The sequence below is a fragment of the Oxyura jamaicensis genome, chromosome 1, assembly GCF_011077185.1.
Source record: "Oxyura jamaicensis isolate SHBP4307 breed ruddy duck chromosome 1, BPBGC_Ojam_1.0, whole genome shotgun sequence".
NCBI classification, from domain to species: Eukaryota; Metazoa; Chordata; class Aves; order Anseriformes; family Anatidae; genus Oxyura; species Oxyura jamaicensis.
Genome location: NC_048893.1, coordinates 83,214,758 through 83,239,039, shown reverse-complemented (window position 1 = coordinate 83,239,039; position 24,282 = coordinate 83,214,758). Strand labels below are relative to the sequence as shown.

At 54.7% G+C, this 24,282-nt stretch overlaps 1 protein-coding gene across 2 annotated transcripts; it reads right to left on the bottom strand.

The window, feature by feature from the left end:
- Positions 1-5,691: 5,691 nt before the first annotated feature.
- Positions 5,692-19,541, bottom strand: GPR156 (G protein-coupled receptor 156). Of its 2 annotated transcripts, none has more exons than XM_035314766.1 (10): positions 18,738-19,541; positions 17,566-17,828; positions 15,871-16,007; positions 14,921-15,056; positions 14,684-14,794; positions 13,700-13,825; positions 13,050-13,145; positions 10,212-10,448; positions 8,522-8,680; positions 5,692-7,958 (listed from the first exon to the last, which is right to left on the bottom strand). In XM_035314766.1, the coding sequence occupies exons 2-10, from the start codon at positions 17,680-17,682 to the stop codon at positions 6,741-6,743; spliced, it is 2,337 nt and encodes a 778-aa protein (XP_035170657.1). In that variant the 5' UTR covers positions 17,683-17,828; positions 18,738-19,541; the 3' UTR covers positions 5,692-6,740. The 2 variants fall into 2 exon arrangements, with proteins under 2 accessions (XP_035170657.1, XP_035170658.1); XM_035314767.1 differs by having other exon boundaries at positions 17,578-17,828; positions 18,738-19,540.
- Positions 19,542-24,282: the final 4,741 nt, after the last annotated feature.

Genomic DNA, 24,282 nt, shown 5'->3' with positions numbered 1-24,282 from the left:
GCATCTTTGTTAGACTTGGTCTTGGGAATGTCCTGAATCACATTCACTCTAGCTCTTCCAGAACATTCTGCACCAAAAAAATTGACGTAATGATTTGATTTTAAGAAAATGATAGGGAAGAGAATCCGAGACATTTTTACAGGGAATGCAGCCTTAGTATTCATAGGGATGCTGAGATGATGCAATAATAAAGTATTTCGCCTTCTTTCACTTTTGTTTTTCTCCTTTCCCTTCTCACCAATTATCAAAAATCTGCTAATTGCTTCATACTCCGAGCCTCTAACATTTCACTCTTCATTGGAGACCTTTTTGCTGCAGGACAAAGTCCTCATTATCTGGAACATTTCCTAAATTAATTGATTCCACTGGTTACTGCAGAGTCATAAAAACAGTGGTATTAAACTGGGGACAAAAGTCACAGGCAGAGGTAAAGTAGCAATACGCTTGAGCAGCTAAAGTGGTCTGAGCACCGTCCTTCCCAGCGCAGTGTCATGGACTTCTATTAAACAGATCACTTTGTTTTGCAAAGATGATATTCAGGCTTATTAAATTAATTGATGTTATCCTGGGCTTGGGCACACTTGCCAAATTGCTGAGAAATGCCACCAGATTTATCTTAGAGGTGGAAGTTCCTGTGCTCTATCCAACAGAAATGGCCTTCAGGAAGACAGCTACTGCTGCCTAAATGACATGAGCAAATCCATGTCTTGTATCTGTTTTGGTCAGCCCAGCACTTCCTTCAAACTCTACAGGTAGATTGCAAACTTGCAAAAAAAAACAATGAGACAGTGGAAAATCTGCTGTAATGAAAGCATGTCTCTCAATACTTCCAGACACGTTGCAGCAGAACAAAGCTGTGACCTGTTCTTTCATCTGCCACCCTAAGGGCAGGAAGATCTTTAAAAGTCAATGCCTCATTTCTGACTGTGCATTAGAGCAGCCTAGACTGGTCACAGAGGGAAATTATTTTCTAACATCCTGTTAAGAGACAAAAACTCAGTTGCTCAGCTTTCAGCCACACGGAGCTTGGCACCAATCTCGAAACCCAGTGAACAATTTTTGAAACGGTATTGTTCCTAGACTTCCATCTGCACCGGAAGGTAGGTGGTCAGTGCAAAACCTACCTTATCTCCTGCTGCTTCTTCAAGGTTGATGGCTGTCTGGACCAGGAGGAGGACAGCCCAATTCTGCTGAGTAAATAGGCCCCTGCTGTGTCCAGCATCGAGGCATCGTCCCTCCTTGTAGCACGGTGCCCCCGGGCAGCCCAGGTTCTGATTGCATAGCACTCATTTATCCCAGGGGAAAGCTGCAAAAGGATTTTTTATTTTTTAAAGCACTTTAGTAGATTTATCTCACTTGCTTTTGGTGTTGTTTCTAATGTTGTCATTATCTAGAATTTCCACTTAGTGGTAAAAATCTTAGGCTTGCTTCAGCAGATGCTTGAATTTCCGATGGGGAGATGAAATTTTGGCTCTTCCTAATCTGTGATTGTCAAATTCCAATTAATTCCTCGTGTTGGGGGTGATTCCGAGAAACTGGTATGTTTCTTCTTTGTGTAAGGACACAAATATATGCGAGAGCAGGCACAGAAACATGACTTGATTCACTAAAACCAGCTGCTTGAACAAATCATCCAAATACAGCCAATACTGGTTACTCAACTGCAACATCAGACTCCACTGCGAATACCCTGGTCTGCTGCCTGAACTGCTTCCCCACCGCCCCTGGCCTCTTACTCATGTTTTCCAGAGGATGTCTGGGATTTGCACTGAGGTCCAAGCCTTGCTGGCTAAGAAAGGTACCAGGGCTGGGAGCACCGGCTCTCATTTTCCTGTTCCTTGATCGATTGACCCATCTCTCAGGCCCTCCTTGTGAAGCACTCAAATACTTTTATTTATTTATTTATTTATTTATTGCAAATATATATTTAAAAAGTCTGAATATATCTCAGGGAGGCGGCCTTGCATTCACTTGAATGACAGGTGAATGAGACAGTGGGAGAGAAGAGAGGCTGGGATTTTTCTCTCTCTCACAGCAGCCAGTTGAACAGGTGAGGCTCTTGACTCCCAAGCCTTCCCCAAGGGAAATTAGACCCCGTGTCGTCCTCAGGTACTCCGTGTCGTTGCTGGGTTTGTCAGCTTTAAAGGCTAAATTTGGATCCTTTCAAGCAGCTGTTCCTGGAGGGAGCAGAGGCTGAGAGGTTCTGCATCACAGAGCGGATTTCAGCCCAAAGGTTTCGCACAGGGACATCAGGAGATGTTAGGCGAACTAGGGAAAAGACCACTCTGTCAGGGAGCTGCAAAAAATGGGTTGCATGGGAGCACTACATGTATTTTTCTTACTAGTACGAAAAATGCTGTAATAGCAAGAAAACGAGCTGATACGCACAAAAGAATAACCCACCATCAAATGAAAGATTCACCTGTCAGAGGAAAAGTCTTTATCCAGCACCTGCATTTGGGAACTGTTTGTAGAAACACAGCTGCTTTCAAAGGAGGACTTGAATTCGCTGTAACCCTGTACAGTGTATCCCACTGCTCGCGGGCCTGCCTAGCAGCGCTGTAAATTCAAGGTGCGATTGCATCAGCTAATGCTATTCTTGCCGTTCTCTTTGGTTTGAAATATCGCCCTGCTCATTTGGGTTAGATACGAGATGTAATTGCCTGGAAACCAGCACACACCTCCAGGAGGGTGCCCTGCTGGTTGTATTCACCTCATTCAGTAAAATGTGTGTGACATTCCTGCATTGAATCACATCATCGGGACACTCTGTGTGGTGTGCCTTCCTTTTCCTCTCCTGTGGGCATCTTGGAGGATACCAGGGGTTTCCTAAGGAACTGGGGTTCCTATGGATGTCTTAAGTGATGGGAAGCTCCGACAAGCAAAGGCTCTTCAGGGTTTCTGCACTGGCCAGGCACGGGTTCACCTCTCAGCCTGCAGGAGATGTGCTGGAAGGAAACATCAGAACAGGAGGGATGAACAGGCCTTGCCCTGTGAGAGTACTGAAGTACTGCTGCGAAACCCAGCACCCGATGAGTACTGGGAACCCTTGGCTTTCAGATAAAACATTCAGTTCCCTCTGACCCCCAGGACAGTTGCCTTTCCAATGTCCTAACTACCGATGGATATTTCTACTTGTCTGCTTTTTGAGAGTGTGGTCCCATTCTTGCACTTGTCAAGCTCTTTCAAGTAGGCCTCGGAGGTCTTTTGTCCGAGTAGGCCAGTGATCCTGGGAAGAAAGGGCCACGCTCTCCGTCAGCACGAAAGAGAGTAGGTTAAAGAAGGAAGAACAGCTCTTGACAAGAAGACAGCACTGGCATGAGTACAAGTAGATAAAAATAGGCTATGAAAAGATGTGGGCTGGAAATCACAAATAAGTTTCCTCCCCGTCAGAATGAGGTTCTGGAATAACCTGCCAAGAAAACCCCCAGTGACTCCCAGGATGGACTGTGATGAATTAACAAGGGGAACTTCATGACTCACTGCCTGTCATAGCCAGGGAATACGACGATGACTAGGAGATCCCTCCTAGCCCCGCATTCCTGCCGATACGGTAACAGGAGGCTGTGTACGGGGCAGTAAGTGCTGAATCACTGGGCACTTTTTATAGCTGGGTGCAAATTGCCTTGCAACCCTTCTGTCTGCAAGAACCTCCAGGAACAAATAAATAAATAAATAAATAAATAAATAAATAAAATTCCTTATGTAAAAGATAACACCCTGGCAGCACAAAGCATGACGCTGCAGATACCTGAGACAGAAGAAAACCGTCTCAGCTACAGACAGGAGAGAGGTGGAAGCATGGGCATGAAAGCGAGACCCTCGCTGTGAGCACGGAGAGGTGCGTGCTTGGAGGTGAGCGTGCTCCAGAGGCTTTGATCCACAGCCCTAGTTCAGGAAAGACACTTAGAGCTGTGTTTGCATGCCGCGTGCACTCACTCTGCCATGTGTGCGGGGAGATTGTTGCCACAGTGCACGATCACAAAATATAGCAGGAAGTTATTTAACATCTGCTGCTAAAACAGCCACGTTTCTCCTACTTTCTCAGGACCCATAGGGTTTTTTGTTTGTTTGTTTTTCTGTCCCCCAATGACAAGACCACTTTCTGCAGCACAAGGCTGTGACCAGGGTGCAGCTTGCACTGATGAGTTTGATGCCTCACAGCTGGACCCCTAGAGCTTTGCTGTCCCGGCTTTAAGTGCAGACTTTGGGGTAACAGAAGCAGCTGGAGGAGTACCTAGAGGTAGAGGCCAAGGAGGAGGCACACGTGAAGAACTGGATAAGAGACTGGCCAGGTGTCTGGGCTCAGGAGAGCAACGTTGCTCAGGAGGAGAGCAGTTCACTGCAGCCCTCATGGCTGTTGGGCTCTAGGACAACTCTTATGGAGCTTCTTCCAGACTTGTAGAGGTCCCTTATTGATGTGGGCACTCCCTCACCTCCCCAAAACCTGCAACCCACATCATCTAGAGACCCAGAGCCACCAACTGCTGCTCCCCACAGCTAGCAATGTTCTTTCTTATCTCTGTGAGCTGGGGAGAGGCCCTTCACAGGCCATCTGGGGAGCATCTCCTGTCGCACCGTACATGGCAGGGCTCAAGCATACCAGCTGAGGTGGCTTCATCATCTCCTCCTATGAGTCTGTTTGCAGACAGTAGCTGGGAGGTGCAGGGCCAGAAGGGAAAGAATGAGTTGGAGATGCAGCTCACAAAGCTGGAAACATTCAGAGGACCTCATTGCTCGTATGGGATGTTGCTACTACAGGCCCCCCAGCTGAGAGACAGCTCTCTGAGCTATCTCTGTAGCCAACAGCAAGAAAATACAGACTGGGGCACTCATGGTCCTGCTGCCACAGCTCTTATGGGCTGCCTTTCTGCCATGGCAGAATGTGCACCCCTGCCCCTACAGCTGTTCACAAACCTTGGGTTCTGGGCAAAGCCCAAATTAAGATGTGTTGAATTGTGTGGTGGGGAGAGAAGGGCTCCTCCAAAGGGTGTACAAGGAGCTGTTGGGGAACCAAACACCTGATTCAGTGCCTAAGGCTGATGGCTAAAGATAAGGTGCAGGAATGCTCTTTTGCCAGATGCAACGCTAATGGCAATAAAAGGCAGCCCACCATCTCGCTGTTCTCTCACATGGAGGCAACCTGGTCCACTCTGTGGTGCTCTGGCTCTTCCCACCTGGATCCAACGCGTGCTCCTTGCTAGGCACAGGACGAGGCTGGAGCTGGGAGCTGCCTAAAGCACCAGTGGGTGCTCATGTGTGCACACAAGTGTGCACACATGCATGGCGTCAGCCTTCTGTGTGTACGTGGAAAGTAAGAGCGTCCACATGGCATGTGGCTTTCCTTGGTGGCTGCTCGTGACCAGACAGAGCGAAGAAATTGCCCCAAATTCCAATGAAGAGTTTCCAAACAAACCACTGGTTCAAAGTCCCCCTGGAGGATTTTTCTGCATTCACCAGTAGATTTTAAGTTAATTTTTATATCAGCTGCTTCCAGATGGCTTAGCGTTTGAGCGTTCCCCATGACCACGCTGCCACCTCTCCTAGCCCCAGAGCAAACTCTAACCAGGCCTAAGGAGGACAGGAGACCCCCTCACATCCCACCCTCAGGGGGTCCTGCAGCAAACAGAGCCCCCTTCTTGCTGCATCCCACCCAGCAGGCACCAAACCCCAGGACACCAAACCCCACTGCTTTGCCCTCCTCCTCCTCTGCAGGGGAGGCAGCGGTGGTCAGGAAGGGGTGGCAGCCCCAGCCCTTTGCCCACCACCTGCCCGCTGTGGTCAGCATCCATCCGGCCCCGCAGCTGGGGAAGGGGACACCTGTGCCCCCAGGACATGGGATTTGGGAATTGGGATCACCCTTTGGAGAGTTTCCGTACTGGGAACAAGGAGGGGCTGTGGGAATGTTGTTCTCCTTGAGGTGATGGCGTTTGGCGATTTGCCCTAGGAATGCAGGATTCAGCAAATCCGGGGAAGAAGTGCTGGGGAAGAAAAGGCGGTGCTGGTGAGGGGCTACAACAGTGAGATATTTGACCTTCATAAAGGATAACGATAGGGATGTGCATCATCCATATCTGAGGTGGGGGTGCCTCTGTTACCATCCTTTCAGCAAAGGCATCCTGCCTCCAAAGGGGTCTCCGTGGGCTGTGCTTCAGGTTTCAGAGCCCCTCGCTTTTCCTGTGAAGGCAGCTACACGCTGAAATGCCTCCACAAACATCCCAACAGTAGCGGGCACACCGCTTTTACTGCTTTTGATATTTCTCAGACAAAAGAAAAAAAAAAAAATTAAACAGACCGTATTAATTTAAACAAACCTAAAACATTCCAGGCTACTTCATCCACCACAAAGGCATACGGAAGGGCACACAAGCTGCAGGAAAAAAAAAAAAAAAAAAAGAGAGAGAGAGAGAAACCTTTTCAGATCCTCTTTAAGATTGCTTGCTTGTCCTTTCCTTCAGCGCCAACCTGAGTCTAACCTACGACCGTGCAACCGAGCTGCACAAAACGCAAGGCCACCTCCAGAGATGTCACCTTTGGACTCCACGCTCATGCTCAGACACTACCAAGCCTCAGCAGAGTCTCCAACGTGCCCTCAGCTGTGAGGCCGTGGCTTTGCCACAGCTGCGAGTGCTCCTGCTGTCACCAGAGGGATGCATTTCTTCTGCGTCACCGTGTATACTTTCACAGAGCGTGCTTTGGGAGGAAAGGGGCACTTGCCTTTGGGGCGGGGGTGTTTGCGGTCACACAAACGTGGGTTTCAGATCTTCTTTGAAGTTCACAACAGCCTGAGCCCTGCTCTGGGGCTCCAGCCAGCGTCCCACAGCCCCACCAGGCTCTGTGTCTGTGTCCGTGTCCGTGCTACTGCTGCTGCTGCCCAGGGAGCCGTGGGGGCTGCGCAGGCAGGCCTGGCAGCAGGGCCGGTGGCAGCAGGGAAACATCTCCTCGGAGCTGCTGCTGGAATCCGAGTCCGGGTAATGGTACAGCGAGTGCAGGGCGGGACGAGCCGGCATCCCGGGGGCACCCTGCTGCCGCCAGCCCCGCGGGGAAGCATCGTGGTGAATCTCTGGGCCCATCCCGCTCGCCTCCCAGCCCTGGGGCTCCGGCCATCCCTCGGTGGGGATGGATGCAGAGGATGGTGCTGGATAATGGAGCCCTCCGCCAGCTCCCTCACCTTCCCTCCTCACTGCGAGGCGTGCTGGCTCCCCGCAGCCCCACGTGCCCGTCCTGCTGACCGCTGAGCTGGCCACGCACCGGGCGCGAGGGGATGGGGACACAGGGAAGCCGGTAGAGGCAGGGGGCAGCGGGACATGCCGCCTCCGCCTCGTCAGGTAGGGGCTGAGGGGATTGCGGGTGGCTGGGTAGCCCTCCTGTGCTCCCCACATCCCCACCCCACGTGCAGGGAAGGCCGGGTTGCAGGTCCTGCCATCCAGGCTCAGATCTTGCAAGATTTCCTGCAGCTTCTCGCTGCTCACGTAGCTGACCTTGGGGGGACGCTCTCTGGATGCAGCAGCTGAGAGGTCCTGGCCAAGCTCCAGAGGATGCCCCTTCCCTGCAGGCATCCCATGTTCCTGGGCATCTTTTGGGCTGTGTTCGGGGTTGTCCCCCATGTCAAAAAGCAGCGCCGGAGAGCAATCAGGCTCCTCCGGCAGCACGTGCTCATGGCTCATCTGTTTCCAGAGATACTGAGCATCGCCACTAAAAGGCACTGGACTGTGTGGGGATGCACGCGGCAACTGAGGACGCTGCTGCCCGTCCTGCTCTGGATCTGGGGGGCTGTGGTCCCCAGGCACATCCCCACTGGCTGCAGCACAGCCATGCTGCTGGCCATGCCGCCCCGTGCTCCGGGTGCAGGGAGCCAGCACCGCGGGGTCGCAGCCACCCTCTGCAGACATCAGCCTCATCAGCTTCTCCTTGGCGTTGTTCACTTGCTCCTGCAGGCTCTCGATCACGGCATTTTTCTGCATCGAACACACAAATGTGTCAAGTGCGGGTAGGTAAATGCTGAGGATTCAAAAGTGGACGGGGCAAAAACGAGTCGCCCTTCTCTGTGCAGAGAGGGGCTCCGAGACAGCCTGCAAAAGCCAGATGGGGACACGTGGGACCTCCTCCTCCCCAGTGCACCCCAGGGCCTACAGACATGGGGGACAGTAGCTCCCCGAGTTCAGGTGAGGGAGCAGGGGCTGGGGGCTTTCCTGAGTGGGAGCAGCTCCCCTCTAAATTCACCTTATATTTGAGCAGGCTGTGGAAACCAGGCTTTTTTGCTCTCCTCCTTCCACTTATATATATGTATATATATATATTTGGAAAAATCAGGCCCTCTGGTTTATGCCCAGATTTTGGCACTTCAGGATGAGGATGCAGAATGACAGGACAAAACAAACCAGCTCCTCCCCTCCAGAGGGGAGACCGGGGTGTAGGAAAGGGCTTCCCGCCCCACCAAGCTTTGGCACACAAAGGGCAGGGGGTGAAGAAGCCACCGAGACCCCATGGCCACGGCATCGGGGCCAGCAGAGCCCCCTACCTCCGTCAGCAGCCGCTTCATGGAGTTTTTCTCCCCTATCAGCTGGTAGAGCTGCTCCTCGCTGTACACCGAGTGGCAGCTCCTGCTCGGGCTGGTGAAATATTTTGCCATGTGGCTCAGGGTTTGGCTTTCTTCTTCAAAGGCCTTCCACTGCCTGAGCTGCGGGGCACAAGGAGCTGTTACCGGCGCGGTGCGTGCGGAGGGAGGCAGCCGCCGCTCGCTCGGGGAGAAGGAGACAAAGGGACAGAGGGAGGGAGACAAAGGCGGGGTGTGATGGATGAGCGCAGGGACGGGCAGCCAGGGGGGCAGTGAAGCAGTGCTCCGAGCATCCCACATGTCTGAACCCTGCCCGGTCCCTGGCTTGGCTTTTAACACGGAGAGAGCTGTGCTGCAACCTTCAAGCGTGCTGTACAAACCCCCACCCCTTCCCCGACTCTGTAACAAAGAGAGCATCACACATGCTGCCTAGTCCCCGAATCGTCGGCAACAAGGCGTAAACCAGCAGCAGTTAATATCTGTTTTCTTATCTCTCGCCTTGCACAGCCTGGCTCCTGCTGCTCATCGATCTCAGAAGAGCAATAGAAGAGCAAGCCCATTAGGAAAAACAAGCCGATGAATTAAGAGATCCAAGTTAAATAAATTGCTCACAGCCCCCAGGCTACACGGAGGAAGAGCAGAGGCAGAAGGCAAGATGGGCTGGTGCAGCGCAGCTCGGCTGCTCCTCCGTCCCTGCTCAGAGATCACCAGCGGGCTTGGTGCTCGCCCCAGGAGGGCTCCCAAGGGGTGGTAATCCACTGGGTTGGGACTCTGTGGTTACACCAACCAACGCCAGAAGGATTGCCAAGGTAGGCAGGGACCTCTGGAGATCACCTTGTCCCCCCTGCTCAGACAGGCTCAGCAGGAGCGTGCTGCCCACGGCTGCATACCGCTGGGTTATGAGCATCTCTCCACATGGAGACACCACAGCCTCTCTGGGAAACCCCTGCCATTGTCTGACCATCTTCACAGCAAGAAAAAAAACAAACCAAACCAAAACAAAAACAACCCTTTTTCTGATGTTTAAACAGAATTTCCTGTGTTTCAGGCTGTGTCCATTGTCTCCTGCCCCATCACTGGACACTGCTGAGAAGAGCCTGGGTCCCCCTTCCCTCCTCCTCCCCACCAGGTATTTATGCATGTGGGTGAGATCCCCCGAGCCCTCTCTTGCACAGCTCTGCTCTTTCCTCTGTTTCACCTCTTCCTCCTTTCCTCACCTCATTTCCTTGAGCCCTAACATTCCTCCAAACATAAATCTGAGTAAACAACTGCTTCCTCTCACTGTGACAATGGGAGCATTTTTCTCACTACCGTCACGGTCAGATGCACCGGGCTCCTCCTGGAGGACGTGGGAAGCAGAAGAGCCGAGCTGGGTCACAAAAGGCTTCCTTAAAGCACTGCCGAGCTTCCTCCTCTGAGAGTGCACATGGGGTATGAGGTGAGGACACGGGGGACCTGCCGAGGGCTGTGGGCAGGGTAACTCAGCCCTCAGAGACTCAAGGGACTTGCCTGGGGAAGCAGAACCACCAGGTTTTGGAGGATGAGCTGGGCAGGTGAACCCGAACATTTGGGGAAAGCAGCAGGAAAAACAGGTGTTAAACCCCCAAAACGTGCCCGTTTCCAGGCTGGTCTGTGGGCAGAGCTGGCAGCGTACCTGCGGGACGAAGATGAAGCAGTTGATCGTAGTCGTACACACGAAGATGCCCCCGGAGGTGAAACCAAACAGCAAGTTGTGCCAAGCGCGGAAGAAACGGTGAACTAAGAAGACGGCGCCGGCCACCAGGAAAATGAGGTTGACCCCCACGACGAGCGTCAGGGACTGGTTGACCGGCGGGGAGCTGACGTTGTCGGTCAGGCCGGCCAGGTACGTCCCGTAGAGCAGCAGCACGCTCTGCAAGCAGAAGACGAGGCCTGCCTTCAGAAGGGAGATTGGCAGAGCGAGGATAATTACAGCCTGACACTCGGTGCCATCCTAATTAATGCCCTTTGATCTCTCGTGTGGCGGGCGCTGCGCGGCGAGAGCCCGGCAGGCCGCTGCAGGCCGGGGGATGCTTCGTCAGCAGCGGCGGGGCGGGAGGGCAGGGCTGGTGGCACTGGCAGGAGCTGCGGGGCGCCAGGCCATGCCACGGGGCAGGGCACGGCCAGGAGAGGCAGGGAGAGGAGGGAAAGCTTCCTCTGTGGTGGAGCAGGAATGGCAAAGATGGAGGGGAGAGGAAAATCCCCACGGGGACACGGTGGGGGGACGACACTCTGCAACAACACACCTCTGAGGGGGCAGAAAGGAGGCTCAGAAGGGCATTCAGAAGGAAAAAGCAAGACAGAAAAAGCAGGGGGTTAGGCTGGAGGGAAGAGGATGTCCTTGGTGCCTCTTCAAATAGAAATCCAGGAAACTCCCCGGTTCAATTCTTTTCCCTTCCCCGTTTCCTGCCTGACGCCAGCGGCGGTGGAAGGGGCTGAAGAAGGGCTCTGCGCACAGCTATCCTCTCCCCAGGTCACACTGGCAGGCAACACCGCGCATTTTTTACCCTCCTCTGTTAGCACAGGGCATGGTCTGCTTTCAGGATCCTTTGGAAATGCCATCTAGCAAAGTCCCTGCTCATGCAAGGACCCAGATACTGGGCACACGACTCCTACATTATCCCTGTGGTACCTCGCAAGGGCAGCTGTCGGCTTTTTACTACTAATAAATATAAAAGTGTTATTTGGGCATCAGGCAGTCCTTTTTTATGACCAGTGGCACACGTTCCATAGACCCTTCTGGACTCCTCTGTGCAGGGACTGCTTGCTGACCACCGCTAGGGTTATGGCTGGAGGGACTCTCTGACAGGCAGGGGAGGTTCACATCCTTGGACACTGCCAGACTCCCGACTTAAGAGCACCGTGAGCTCTCATGGGAGAACTGCAAGAGTGAGACCTGGGAACTAGGCTGACACCCAAATCTGCTCCATAGGATCTGCACTGGGTAACCCCATTCACCTCCAAACACAGGGCCCAAAGGCAAGCCAAGTCCTAAGCGAGAAAATAACAGCACCAAAGTCCCGTTTAATATTCATAAAGTCTACCGGGGACACAGACAAAAACACTGCCAGCTGGTAAATTAGGACTTTAAATAAGCACAGGACTTAGTTTTGTTGTTGTTTTGAATCTTGAGCAGAGGCCTGTGCTCCTAATTCAATGGATGACCTTGGCAAGCCATTTCTGTCCGTTGCTCCGTGCCAGTAAAACCAGGATAATGGACGGAGTGGCTTCACAAAGAGCTGAGCACAGTAATGCCTTGGAAAATAAGAAGTGTTGTGTACACGCAGAGACAGAGCCTACCCTCCCATTAGTGTAAATCCAGATTAACTCCAGAGAAACCACTAAAGCAATGCCTCTGTGACACCCGGTAGATAGGATCAGGGTCAGGTTCAAGGCAATGCTAATGAGGAGTACCTGTGACTGGGAATGTTTTGTTGTGAATGAGAGGAACAAAAAGAGTCTGGAGGAGCTGCAGGCAAAAGCATTACTCGCCTAAGCCCTGAAAAAACCTAACACAAACTGTGGACACAGTCAGGGATGGAGATGTAGCACCGAAAGTGGCTGCCCAGGGAAGGACTGAAATCCCCAGCACCAAAGGCCTTTTGAGGACAGACTAAGCTAATGCCTTTAAAATGAGGTGGAGGGGGGAGAAGGACTTGGCAGTGTCCTGAGGTCTCTTTCTGCTCTTATTCCTATGGTTCTTGGTAGATGGTCAATGACTATTACATTACAGTGAGTCAGAAAGGAACTGCTTGTGTTGCATGCGGGGACAGAGCCATTTGCAAAGGAAGGCTGTGATCTCACAAGGTTCATCAAAATCAGCTTGCTGAAATGCTTCCAACCTCTGCCAACCCAGAGACACATGAGACCACGGATAATTACAGCTGTAATTATACCTATATAGTTACATCAGTATAACTAACTCTCCTGGAATACGAATGGCCACATACAACGTTACGCCAGTGAAAGTGTATTTCAGTGGTATAATTAAGCTGATAAACATCCTGTGAAGGTAGACACCACGCACTTGTCGTCAGCACCTCCTTGATTTGGAGTCAGACGACTCAGGGTCTGAGCTGCACAGTGCATCACTGGGGCAGACGCTGAACCAAAGCTTCATGGAAAAAGTGAGCTTTGGAAAACATAAAGACACAAGTTTTAAGGAGGGAGATAGATGAGGCACAGGTGGTTACAGGCCAAGAACTGAAGAGAGAGCACGTGCGTGGTGTGTGCAGAAGAGACAGTGAGGCAGGGAGAAACTGGCTAACAGGGCTTTTACAAGGGAATGCAAGAAAACATCAAGATGGGAAGAAATAGAGTTGGAAGGCTTTCAAGATGAACAGAAGCAGTTGGGACTTGAAATGCACACGTAGCTCGGGAGAGCAGAGAAACGACAAGTGTTGCTAAACAGTTATGGCTGTGAGACTGGGAGGAGGTGAGATACAACGCAAGAATCAATAGAGAGGTTACGTACCTTAAACCCTAAAATGAGAACGAGCCAAAGATCGGAATAAAGAGATGCACAGGACTGCATCCGGCTCACTGAACAGGTCATGCCTTTCTCTGTCGCCTAGGAGGCAATGGGAAGGCAGAAGTGAAGGCTGCTGCCCCTGTCCAGGAGCAGGGACAGACCGATGGGCGACAGGTCTACAAATCCGAGCAGGTCTCCTCTGTAAACTCCTAAAGGGAAATGCCAAATCTGGTGCTGCTGGGGCGGGCAGTTAAATCAGGAATATTTTGGTATTCTGCATGCAATGGGGCTGGTTAAGCCCTTTTCTAAATCATCTGTGGAAATTGTGGTCCTCTCCTGTGCCACCCAGGTGACCTGCACACACTAGACGTGACCATTCCCTAGACCTCACTGTTTGGCCAGCCAAAGCTCTGCAACCACCTATCCCATTCCAGGTTTGGCAGCATGGAGCTGGAAATCTTGCAGCTGATCCTCATCTCTGTAGTAGGCCATAGACATAAAGCCAGCCTGGAGAACCCCAAAGGCTCCATGGCTTTTCTGTCTGTCTTGTTTTTAAACAGCACCTCCAAAAGCCTGACCATCCACCAGCATTGCCCCCAGAGATCAGACAGGACACAGCACAAGTGCTGCACCACCTCTCCTCATCCCTTTACCCGCACTGAGACGCTGAGGCTTCGGAAACACTGGACCGGATCGGAGAAGACCCACGTCAAGAGCAATACAGCATCGGCCAACACCAACGCTGCCACCATCGACAGCAACTGGAGGTCTTTGATGATCTGCAAACACACAGGAAGTGTTACAGTCAGGGGTAAATAGGCACCAAAAACCTCCACTCCCCTGGGTCTCCTCCTAGTTGTCTCTTCCAAGGGATGTGCTCAACCTAATACTTCCCCATGGAGTGGAGTCCAACAGCTTGCCTACATCCCATCACCTACACCTCTGCCTGCAGCTCCCAGACTCTTGGAGACCCAACCAGGCTTGGGACCAGGTATGAGCCCTCCCTGACTGCATGGCTAGCTGGTCAATGCCATGGCAGGAGACGGCACTTCCAGAAAAAGAGTGTCATCCGTTACTCCCATACCACAGAGCGAAAAAATTGGGGATGGAAAAAAAAATAAGAAAAGAAAAAAGCTGATAGCATTATAATTTTGTGAGTTTAACACAGACTCTGGTGCCTGAGGAAAGGGAATCCTCGCTTACGCTCCAACCCTCTGCAAAACCTTTTGTCTCACCTCTTCTCCAAGACCTACTCTTTTCACTGTTGAAAGTGGCCCCTGAAAGCTGTAAGCACACGTTTATGTGCACAATTGTATATAGTGGCTCGCACTTCCCTCCCAGCTGCCCCATCCCCTTCCTCCAGCACTGCGGGGGACACCCAGTGCTCCCACCGCACAGAAAATCCGATGCACGTAGGCTGCCCCTCTTCCAGACACCCTTGAGGACACCTGGTTCTGCTCATCCCACACCAACCGCACGTAAACGAGGAGCCCCAAAAGCTGGGTGTGCAGCCAGACCTCTGCCTTAGGTACCCAGTCGCATGTGCACCATCCCAGTTACTTGCCGGGCCTATCAGCTATTCTAGACTGGTTCGGGACTGCCTGGTGCTCATCCCGTTCTGGAGGCTGGCTACTCACCACCCGCTTGTCCGGCACCCGCTGGGTGAACACCCTGTAGAGCCGCCAGCTCTTCCCCAGGACAGGGCCCAGCACCAGGGAGGTCCCCACGCACAGCAGGCAGAGCCGCACCTGCGGGAAGAGGTGGAAATGGGGGCACCGGGGGTAAGGAGGCCAGGAGGTGATGGACCCACTTCCAACCACGTCCACACACATATTTGTGTGTGAAGGCACCCGTCCTGGCCGTGCCCTACTCACCTGGATCAGTGTTTCCACCGAGTCTCTGGACGGCAGGCTCTGCTCCTGAACCCCAAAGAGGTAAGCACTAGTGTAAGTCAAGCCACTGCCCAGCAGGGTCACAACGTTCAGATTGGGGCTGGACATCTTCACGATCCTCCGGGAGACAAAGCAGGGAAGGCGGTGACGGTTACTGCGCGCGGTGGCCTGGCAGCACCGGGGCAAGGTCCCTTGAGGTGACGGTGGTGGCCACAGGGGACGGTCCCAGGCCCCCTACTTTTAATGGTGGTCCTTTTGCCATACCCCGACACTCCTGGCAGGCAGCAGGACCTCCAGCCAAGTGCAGGAAGCTGCCGTTAACATTCAGGTTGCAGCTTCCCCCACCCATAACTTTACCCATAACAACTGTGTTCAGGAAGAGGGGAATTATTTCCTTTCGGGGCCCGTGAGCTCCTCCCTGCTTCTTCCTACCTCCAAAGCCACACAGAGCCCGGAGACCAACCCGTCTCTCCTCCTCCCTGCCTTCCTCCCCATGCCCCAACCCCGGTGGACATCATCCACCAGCTCGCCTTCTGTGCTGCTCGCTCAGACAGGCCTCCTCCGTGACCCCAGGTTCAGTACCGCAGTGCAAGTAAATAACCCATGTTCCTTACAGTTTCTCTCTGAGGATGTCCTCGGGGGCCTAAATGATTTAGTAACCAATTAAGATGGCCACCAAACTCAACACTGCTCTGATGAAACCCGGAGTGGTCCCACAGCAGCAGGAAAACAGGCATGTTGTTGAGAGCACGGTGGCTTTGCTCCCGGAGCTGCTCAAAGTGATGCTCTCAAGACCATGGGGCAGAGGGGAAACCAGCTCTTTTTCTCCTCACCTCTGCTGATGGTTTGTTGAGTAGCACCTTTGAGATGACACCATGCGCTGCTTCTCCAGACATGAGAAGCCCTGGCAGCCCCTTCACGCACATCCTTACCTGTTTTTCCTGAAGCGAATCGTGAAGGCCAGAAAGAAGAGGGCTAGCAGGACTCCTCCGGTCAGGAACGTCCACACGACGCCCAGGAGAGCAGCAGAGAAAGACGGGGAGCTCTTCCCGCTGCGGTCAGAAGATGTCTGAGGAAGGCAAAAGTGGTGAGGAGGACATTTCTGGGGCTCCCACGAAAGGAGGTCTCTACACTGCCATGACTGCTCAATCAGAAGGACACGAAACCACATCTCCCAAACCTCTGTCCCTGAGCAGACACCCCTGCCTGAGACCAAGACCTGCCAGCAGGGCTAATGAGAGGTGTGTAGACAGGACACACTCTGCCACACAGCTTTGGGAAGAAGGGGAGGGCACCCTTGGCGAGCCATCCCTACCCTTACCCCCATCTTGCAGCAACACACCCAGCTGGGCTCCATCTGTCTCCCAGCTCTTTGGAAACTAACTTGGTCCTAGGTAGACATCAGCTGAAGAGGGTTCAGGGCAGCTCCGTGTCACCACCACACGGTCAGGGACAGTCTGTGGGACCCCGGCTCCAGGCAGCTCAAGAGCTGTCGGGGTACAGCATGAGATTTCACCACGCTGGGCCCAGGGCTGCTCAGTAATGAAAAACCCCAGCCGGGAAAGAAAGACGGCCAAGAGCACAGAGATCCCTGGGGAGATGTTCTCCTGCCCCCTGCCACCTGCTGCCCACCTCATCTTCCCTCTCCCCATCTCCCAGGTGGGGTGGCACCGGTCTTTTGGCTCTCCAGGGAAGGAAGACCACACCAGATGGTGCAGGTGGTCAAGCAGGTTCCTCCTCCTCACCTCGCACCAGGATTTGCTGCACAAAAAAAAAAAAAAACCATCCTGCTGCCCAAACGAGGGCCACCTCACACCACGCTTGAAAAACCCCACTTCACTCCCAGCTGCGTCCACCAGCAGCGTCGTTCCAACTCTGGCTGCTGCTGAAAGCATTGCTGCAACTTCTCGGGAGCTTCCCAGGGAAGAGAAGCACGCCGTGGTTTCCACTTTCCCTTTGCCAACACGCACACACCACACACCGACCGCTGTTTTTCCCCAGCCGTCAGTGGTCTGCGACTACGTCAAGTTGATGGAGCACTTCATCTGCCGCTGAGCAGAGTAAATCCTGGCCCTAGCAGGTGGAATATTAATTGTAGCAAAGCTGCCAGAGCCCGGGGAGCCAAGCAGCTTATGGTCTTCTAATTAAACGCCCGCGTTCGTGCGGAGCCCGGCAGAGACTGAGGCGGCCGAGCCCCGCTGCTCCCTCCAGCAGCCTCACGCGGAGCCAAGCGCGAGCACGCGCATCCAGCCCTGTGTCGCTTCTGCTGGCCTGGTGCTGGGGGCTGGGGGCAGGTGCCATTTATTACAGGCGATGGCTTTTAATTAAATGCTGCTCCATTAATATTTGAAAAGCCCTTTGAAGTGCCAGGGGTTGGGAAAGGCCAGGGGCAGAGAAGGGCATCCCAGGCCCTCTCCTAAGCAGCTCTGAGGCCGGGAGCGCTGTCGTGGCTGCACCCTCGCCTTCTGGCCGCCCACTGGGTGCCAGGCTCTTTCTGGAGGCCACCCCGGGAGGGGACAGCATGCGGCCTCTGCCTGGAGCGCATCGCTTCGCTGCCATGCCCCCGTGCCCCTCTCCATCCCTCCGCCCAAATCCCCTTCCGCGGAGGAACCCTCATGCTCCCCCACCTCCGTACGTACGACTGTGATGGCGCAGAGCTCCCGCAGCGTCCTCTGCTGCTGCTCCTGGCTGCCGAAAGCGGGGTTGCCATCGCAGAGGTCGGAGCAGTTGAATCCCGGCTCCATGGCACATCCTCAGCCTTCATCCAGAGCCGGGCCGGGGAGCGGTCACCTCCCCGCCTCCCTCGGGGCGTCCTCCGCCACGCGGCGACTCAGCGTGGGGCGCGGGTCCCCACGCAGCACGGTGGCATCCCGAGACCCTTTGGGGCACCCTGCAGACCAACACACGATGGGGTCATGGTGGCCACCAGCCCCCTGCTGCAGAGACAAAGCCGGGCACGTGCCCGTCCTGGCACCCCGGCACCTGTGCGCTCCCCCCGTGTGCCACCGTTGCCTCAGCTCCCCTTGTTGTACCTCTTTTTGGTGAGGGTTTTAGTAGGCTTCATTACCATTTTAGACATGAGGTCATACTTATCCTCAAGCATCCCAACCCAATTACCATTGTCACCGGTTTTAATTAGCTTCCAATACACGGCCATAAGCAAGGCTCCCGCCGCCAGGAGCTGGAGAGGACGTGCGAGAGCTCCCTGCGTGAGTGCTGGTAGTGACAGCTGGGGGCAAAATATTGATCCGAGCATCCCCCTGGGGCTGACCCCAGCAGATGAAGCCCCGTACAGCCCCCAAAACGCCACCCCACTGCTCTGCTTCACCTGCGGTAATCAAGACCCAAGTGCCAGAGATGCTGCAGGCATCCTTCTCGGCTCCCGTGAGCTCATGTCCAGCGTTAGAGAAGCCTCTCACAAGTCGCAGCCCCGGCACGTCGGGGTCAGCGCTCCTCCGAAATCAGAAGAGTCTCCCCGGGAAGCTGCCCCCTGGGAACGCTGGCACGCGATTACGCGAACGGCTCCCGCGCAATTTTGATATAAAAAAAAAAAAGCTGGCCGCTGCTAATTAGCGCTCATTAGCATGCGATAAAGCAAGCCGTAACGCGGACATTGCCAAAACGCAACAGGCGCTTCCCCTCCAGCTCCTGCCTCTAATTAGGGCCGGCTGAAAGGTCCCGCCGCAGGATGCCTCGGCGACCCCGAGCACGGCCCGGTGGCCACCTCGCCCCCCGGCCAGCATCATCAGGAACCACGGAGCACCACGGGACTGCAGTTTCTGACACGTGCTCTGCTCACCTTGCTCCTCCTGCCCCTCGCTCCCCACGGCCCCGTGTTCACCAGGCCGATAGATCACCGTGACCGACTTCTGGCCACGGCCGAGCACCACGTGCAGGTGGACGTGACCCGACAAGCCTGAAGTCGGTAGGAAACGGGCGGCTGGACGGCACGCAACAAAATTAGCGCCGCCGCCTTCTAGCGTAGAAGGGAAGCAGTGGTTGTTAGAAACATTTGGATGCGGGCAATTTGCATTCGCCTCAGTGTCTTCAGGTCTGGAAGTCTGCTTCTTTAGATCCTCCAAGACCCGAGATTATTTGTCTGGCAATGCTGAGCAGCTGTATACTAAAGCACAAACGGCCTGCAAAAAACACGGTGATGTCTAGATGCAAATCCCGACTCTCTCAAAGTTTCTTCTCGCCTTCAAATCCTTTTTGAAAGAGCAGAGGAAAAAAAGAGAAAACTGAAAGAAGCTGAAAAATTGATGCAAAATGCATGAGCCCAAAGCAGGCAGAATGAACGTTTCACCCCGACCGATTCTTTTTGATCTAGCTTTGAAGGAGAGACTTCTTCCCCCCCAAAATGAGGCGATGTCACAGCTCGGTGAATCAAAAAGCAGAAAACTGAAGGTGTCAATTTGCAGACAAAAGCACAATTACATTCAGAAGCGTGCCGTTTTTCGGAAGCCCTGCAATCCTCTTTGGCCACATCAGCCTTGACAGAAAGGGTGCGGGCACCGCTCTGCAGCAGGGGATGCTGAAGAAGGACCTCCGTGGGGAAGAGTTGTGTGGGGCGACGTCTGCGTGGCCGGCCACCTCCTGAGCATCTGCTGCGTGCCAGAGGAGACAACGGGCAGAAAGGCACGTGGAGCCGAGCCCCTCCTGCCTGCTCACCCATGGAGCTGCTGCCACCACCGATGGGAGATGTGGTTCTGCCGGTGGGGACAGCCCCATCTAGATGTGATGCCAAGCCCACACTTAAACCATCAAGTCGGCCAAGAACTATTCCAGCAGGACGAACACACGAGATGGGGTTTTGCAATTCAGAAAACGCTGGCTCTTCCGAGAAGGTTTGCGCTGTTCCCTTCTGCTGTTCTTGCCCAACAAGATCCCTTCTGGTTTGACCTGAGAAACCTGCAGCATTGCCAACCCCAAGGCGATCAAAAAAAAAATAAAAAAATCACAAGCTAGGCTTACCGCAACGCCCCCCCAACACAGCTATGTAAAAATCGCCAGCTAAAGCACACAGGGTATCTGAAGCTTATTTTTAATTTATATTTAAAACTTCAGCATCTAAGTTTTCATGCTGTCCCCTGCAAAGACAAAGAAAAGAAAGCCCAGAAGCTCAGGCCATCATGCAGCCCGGGTTACAAACCCTCAGTCCCTGGTAGCTCCTACATGATGTCTTCTTCCCACCCGGACACAGGGTGCTGCAGTGGGCAGTGTCCCCAGCCATGTCCCCTCCGTGGCCACGTCCAGGCTCTGGTGATAACCACCGGCACCTCGCTGCACACAGAGGTGGGAGATGCTGGATGAGCTGCTCCCTTCTGCCGGCACACAGGCAGCAGGCTGGGTGCCTCTGAAACCTGACATTTAGTCTTTACCGAAGCCAGGTGCAGTTCTGAGGCATCCTTCCCCTTTCTGATAGCATCTCCCAGGCTGGCGAAGGCAATTGTTTCTGAATGCTGATCTTGCTGATCACCCCAGGGCTGTGTGTCTGCCGGACACGTAGCTCTGCCGCCGGTCTTCCTCTCTCCCCCTGGCTTTCCCATGCACCCACTATCCACCCACGACTATGAAACGGTCCGGCGTGCATTCACATCCACCCTCCAGATATGAAAGCACCGCTTGCAGTTGTTGTAAAGCTTTTTCAACGGAGGTTAAATACCTGCCCCGCTCCTTTCGGTTCTGTGGTTTCCATCCCGAATTTAAAGAAACCTCTGTGCAAAATAAATAATTAATTAAATTAAAATTAAATTTTTTGGAGCTCCACACGGTCCTGCGAGGAGTTGACACACCAGCCTCCCACCTGGGAGCTGATAAGGCTTTTATCGCTCTCGCCTTAATTGCTGTACAACGACGGGCACGCGAGAGGCAGGGGCGGACGGACGGACTTTCAGACTGGAGATGCTCAGAGGAAGGAAAACCGCCTTTTCCTGGGCCGTTTCCACCATTTCAACGCCGCTGCTTCCCATTCTGCCCCCAGCACGGTGCTCTGAGGCACGGCCCAGCCCTGAGCAGCTCCGCAGGTGGCCGCGGCCACCAGCTCCATCAGCTCCCTGCCTCCGAGGCGCTCGCACCGGCCCGGCTGCAACGTGCTCGGCAGCTTGGCGGGGAGGCGCAGCCTGCAATTTTCCCCCTCTTAACTGCACCGGGTAACAAAGGCCGATCATTTAGGGTGCTGATTTACAAGAGCGATCTAGCCCGTGGTTGAGGTGTGCGCGGCTTAATTTAAATAGAGGTTCGCTCCTCGCTGAAGCTGCTCGCGGCTGAGCTGTCGAGCACAGGGGGGGAAGAAGCCGCGGAGGGGATATTTTCATAAAGTTACTTTTCAGATGGAGGCCGTGCCCTCGAGAGCTCTCCGTTTCAGGAGCTGGCAGAGAGGCACGGCTGCTGTTTCGTGCAACCAGACACCGGCCCCTCGCAGCCGCGGGAGCCCCGATACACCTGTGCCTTCGCAGGCTGGGATGGGACGGCAGCACTGCAAAGCCAGACCACCACAAACCAGGGGATGGCTGCTAACCCTAAAAAGCCCAACATCACTTCTATTTATATATATATATATATATTTTCCTTTTAAATCTTTGGAAACCAGCCAACAGGCCGTGTCCCTGAAAGAGGAGGCAGAACGGTCTCCGGTGACCTGGTTCTGGATATTTCTCCCCGGGAGCGGGGCCAGAGCCAAGGCTGTAGGAGCCGGAGGAGCTGCCCCCAGCTCGCCCCGCTGCAGGAGATGAACACCCCGGTCCCTCGCTCTGCTGGGCGAAGCAGCTGCCCCACACAGGGCCAGGGCCATGAGGGCTGCCACGAGGCTCGCCTCATCCACAGCGCCCTGGCACCGAGCGGGCGAGGCGATGCCATGGGGCCGGCACACCAAGGACACGTAAAAGAGATGCCGGCTGCAACTCAACACTGGCTGTGTCTCCGCGACGGCTGCCGGTTACCAGGGATCCAGTTTCCCGGGTCTCCTCCGAGCAGCTGTGGGGCAGTGGAAAACCCAGGTCTTGGCTCCAGCAGCCCCCAAAAGAGCCCCGACGGGGCGAGACACACCGGCCCTGGTGGGCATCCCACCCTGAGCAAACGCTGCGGGAGCGTGGCATCCCCACAGCCCCTCTGTGATCGCAGCCTGTCCTCCCCCTGCTCCTTCCAGCCAAGTTAAAGCACCGCAGTTTGCTCGGGGAGACCCGCAGCTGGCCGGCCCCGCATCCCGCAGGCACACAAAGCGCCCCGCAGCCCCCCGGGGGCCGGCAGCACCGGGGCAGGGGCAGGGCAGGGGGGCCTCGGCTTCTCCCCCCCGACCACCCCGAGGAAAGCCCCCGGACCCACCTGAAATCCCCCGACCCGCTCTCCCGGCACGGCTGGGCACGGTTCAGCACGGCTGGGCACGGTTCAACACGGCTCGGCACGGCTCGGAGGCGGGCTGCGGGGAGGGGCCGGGGCTGCCGCGCTCCACCCGCCCGGCTCGGCTCGGCTCGGCTCCTCCAAGCCCCAAAACCGGCCGGGGACGGCGAGCGAGGCCCCGTGGCCAGCAGCAGCCGGGGAATCTCCCTGCGTGCCCCCCGACAGCCCCGCTGCCCGCTCTCAGCATCCCCCCCGCCGCCCCTTTCCCCCCTCCGTGCCCCCCAGCCTCATTAACTTCTTGGCCTCTGCCCGCTCCGTTTTACCACTTTTCTTCCCCAGCTTCTTTCGCCAAAATCTCGGCTCCCCTGCCAGCACCAAAGTTTCCTCCCCAGCCCGGAGCACGGTGCCAGGCGCCGCTGGAAAGCGCTGCTTGCGGACAGGCGCTGGGCCACGCAGGTTTTCGCTCTCTCTGCGCTTCTGTTTACCTCATTAGCTGCCTCCGCCAGGCCTTGGCATCAACCGTGCTAATTTTTTCACTCCTGCTGCTTCCCAAACCCGCAGAGCTGTGGACTGGGCACGGCCTCGGTCTGCACAGGAGCGGGGAGGTTTGCAGGGCCCGGCTGTGCCGCTCGGTGCTGTCCTAAGCGCAGGGACCCGTCAGTTCCCCAGCCTGCAAGGAGCTGTGTCAGGTCCCCAACACCCCAGTCGTGGCCACCAGCCCCAGCAGCACCTCCCACCCCCCCAGAAAAATCCCCTTGGAAATCTTTGGTAGACCCAGGTGCTCTGCTTAGACCCTGCCCAGCCCCAGTGGCCTGAAAGCTGGGGACCCCAACGTTGGCTAACGCTGTGTTACGGCCCCGAAAGTGGCACCCTGATTCGCAGAGTGTTCCCAGCTCACAGTGACTAAAATAAGAGCCCGCAGTCTCCCCGTGCCTCTGGAAATCCGGTCACTTCTCAGGCATGCAGACTGGATTTGCCAATCCGGTCTCCGCCTCCGTGAAACCGGGATGATGAACTGAAACGCCTCACGGAGGGAGGAGGGCGCGAACCTGACGGTTCGCACAGGAACAGGGGGTCAGTGCGTTATTTCTGGTTCCTCTCCTGCCTAACAGAGAGCACTCAGCCGGTCTCAGTGACTCATCCTTAATAATAACGAGCTCCTCGTAAGCGGTGGTAATTGGAAATCAGCGCTTTGTGCACGTTTCGCCTTCACTCCTGGGCTTAGCTCTCAAAACCAAAGCTGTGGAGCAGGGAGGTTTCCGCTGCCACTCGCCTCGTCCCTCACTCCTTGCCCAACAGAAGCAGGACCATGGCTTCACCTCCTCCAGCTCTGCAGCCACCCTCGGTCTGGGTGCTGTCACAGAGGCCGTGTGGTGGCACTCAGGGCCATCCATTTTTCCTTGTGGTTTTCTCCAGCTGTTTTCCACGCCTCAGCCTGGCTCAGTCTCCATCCTCTTTTAAATATCTCATGGAAAAGTGAGACTGTGGAGCTACGCGGGGGCGTTTCAGTGCCTGATACAAAAGATAAGTCACCTCTTCACCGCTCCCCTGGCTCTTCACCCCCAGCTCCTCACCCGCTGTCCCTCCCTGCCCGCACCTTTTTACCCGCCATGCTCCCTGGAGCCTTCCTGTGTCACCTCCTTCTGGCGACGTGACCCTTCTTGTCTGCTCCAAGCTGTGCCCAGCAATGACTTGATGTTTATTTTAAGATGACTGTTTCAAAAAGTGGGCCTTGAGCTGATTTTTGTGCAATGAGACCCCCCTCCTTGCCAACTGCCATCCAGCAGCACCTCTCGGGCAAGTTGCAGAGTTTCGGCCCATTTATCACACATGGAATTTTTGTAATTTTCTTCAGTTTGGGGAAAGTTAGCCTCTTTGAAAAGCCAGATTCCTATCTGACTACCGATGATTGCCCTGACTTTGCTGATGTTGATTGCAATCAGGCAACTAACTGCTTCTGGTGCAGTGACAACCCTTTATCCATCACGATGAAATGCGAAAGGTGT

What these genes read in the sequence shown, in the direction of transcription:
- GPR156 (XM_035314766.1), bottom strand. Translation starts at nt 17,682, where the DNA reads ATGGAGCCGGGATTCAACTGCTCCGACCTCTGCGATGGCAACCCCGCT. An exon ending in TCACAGTCGTACGTACGGAG is followed by an intron (nt 16,008 to 17,565) that starts GTGGGGGAGCAT and finishes TGCCTTCCTCAG; the next exon opens with ACATCTTCTGACCGCAGCGG. An exon ending in TTCTCATTTTAGGGTTTAAG is followed by an intron (nt 10,449 to 13,049) that starts GTACGTAACCTC and finishes TTCTGCTTGCAG; the next exon opens with AGCGTGCTGCTGCTCTACGG.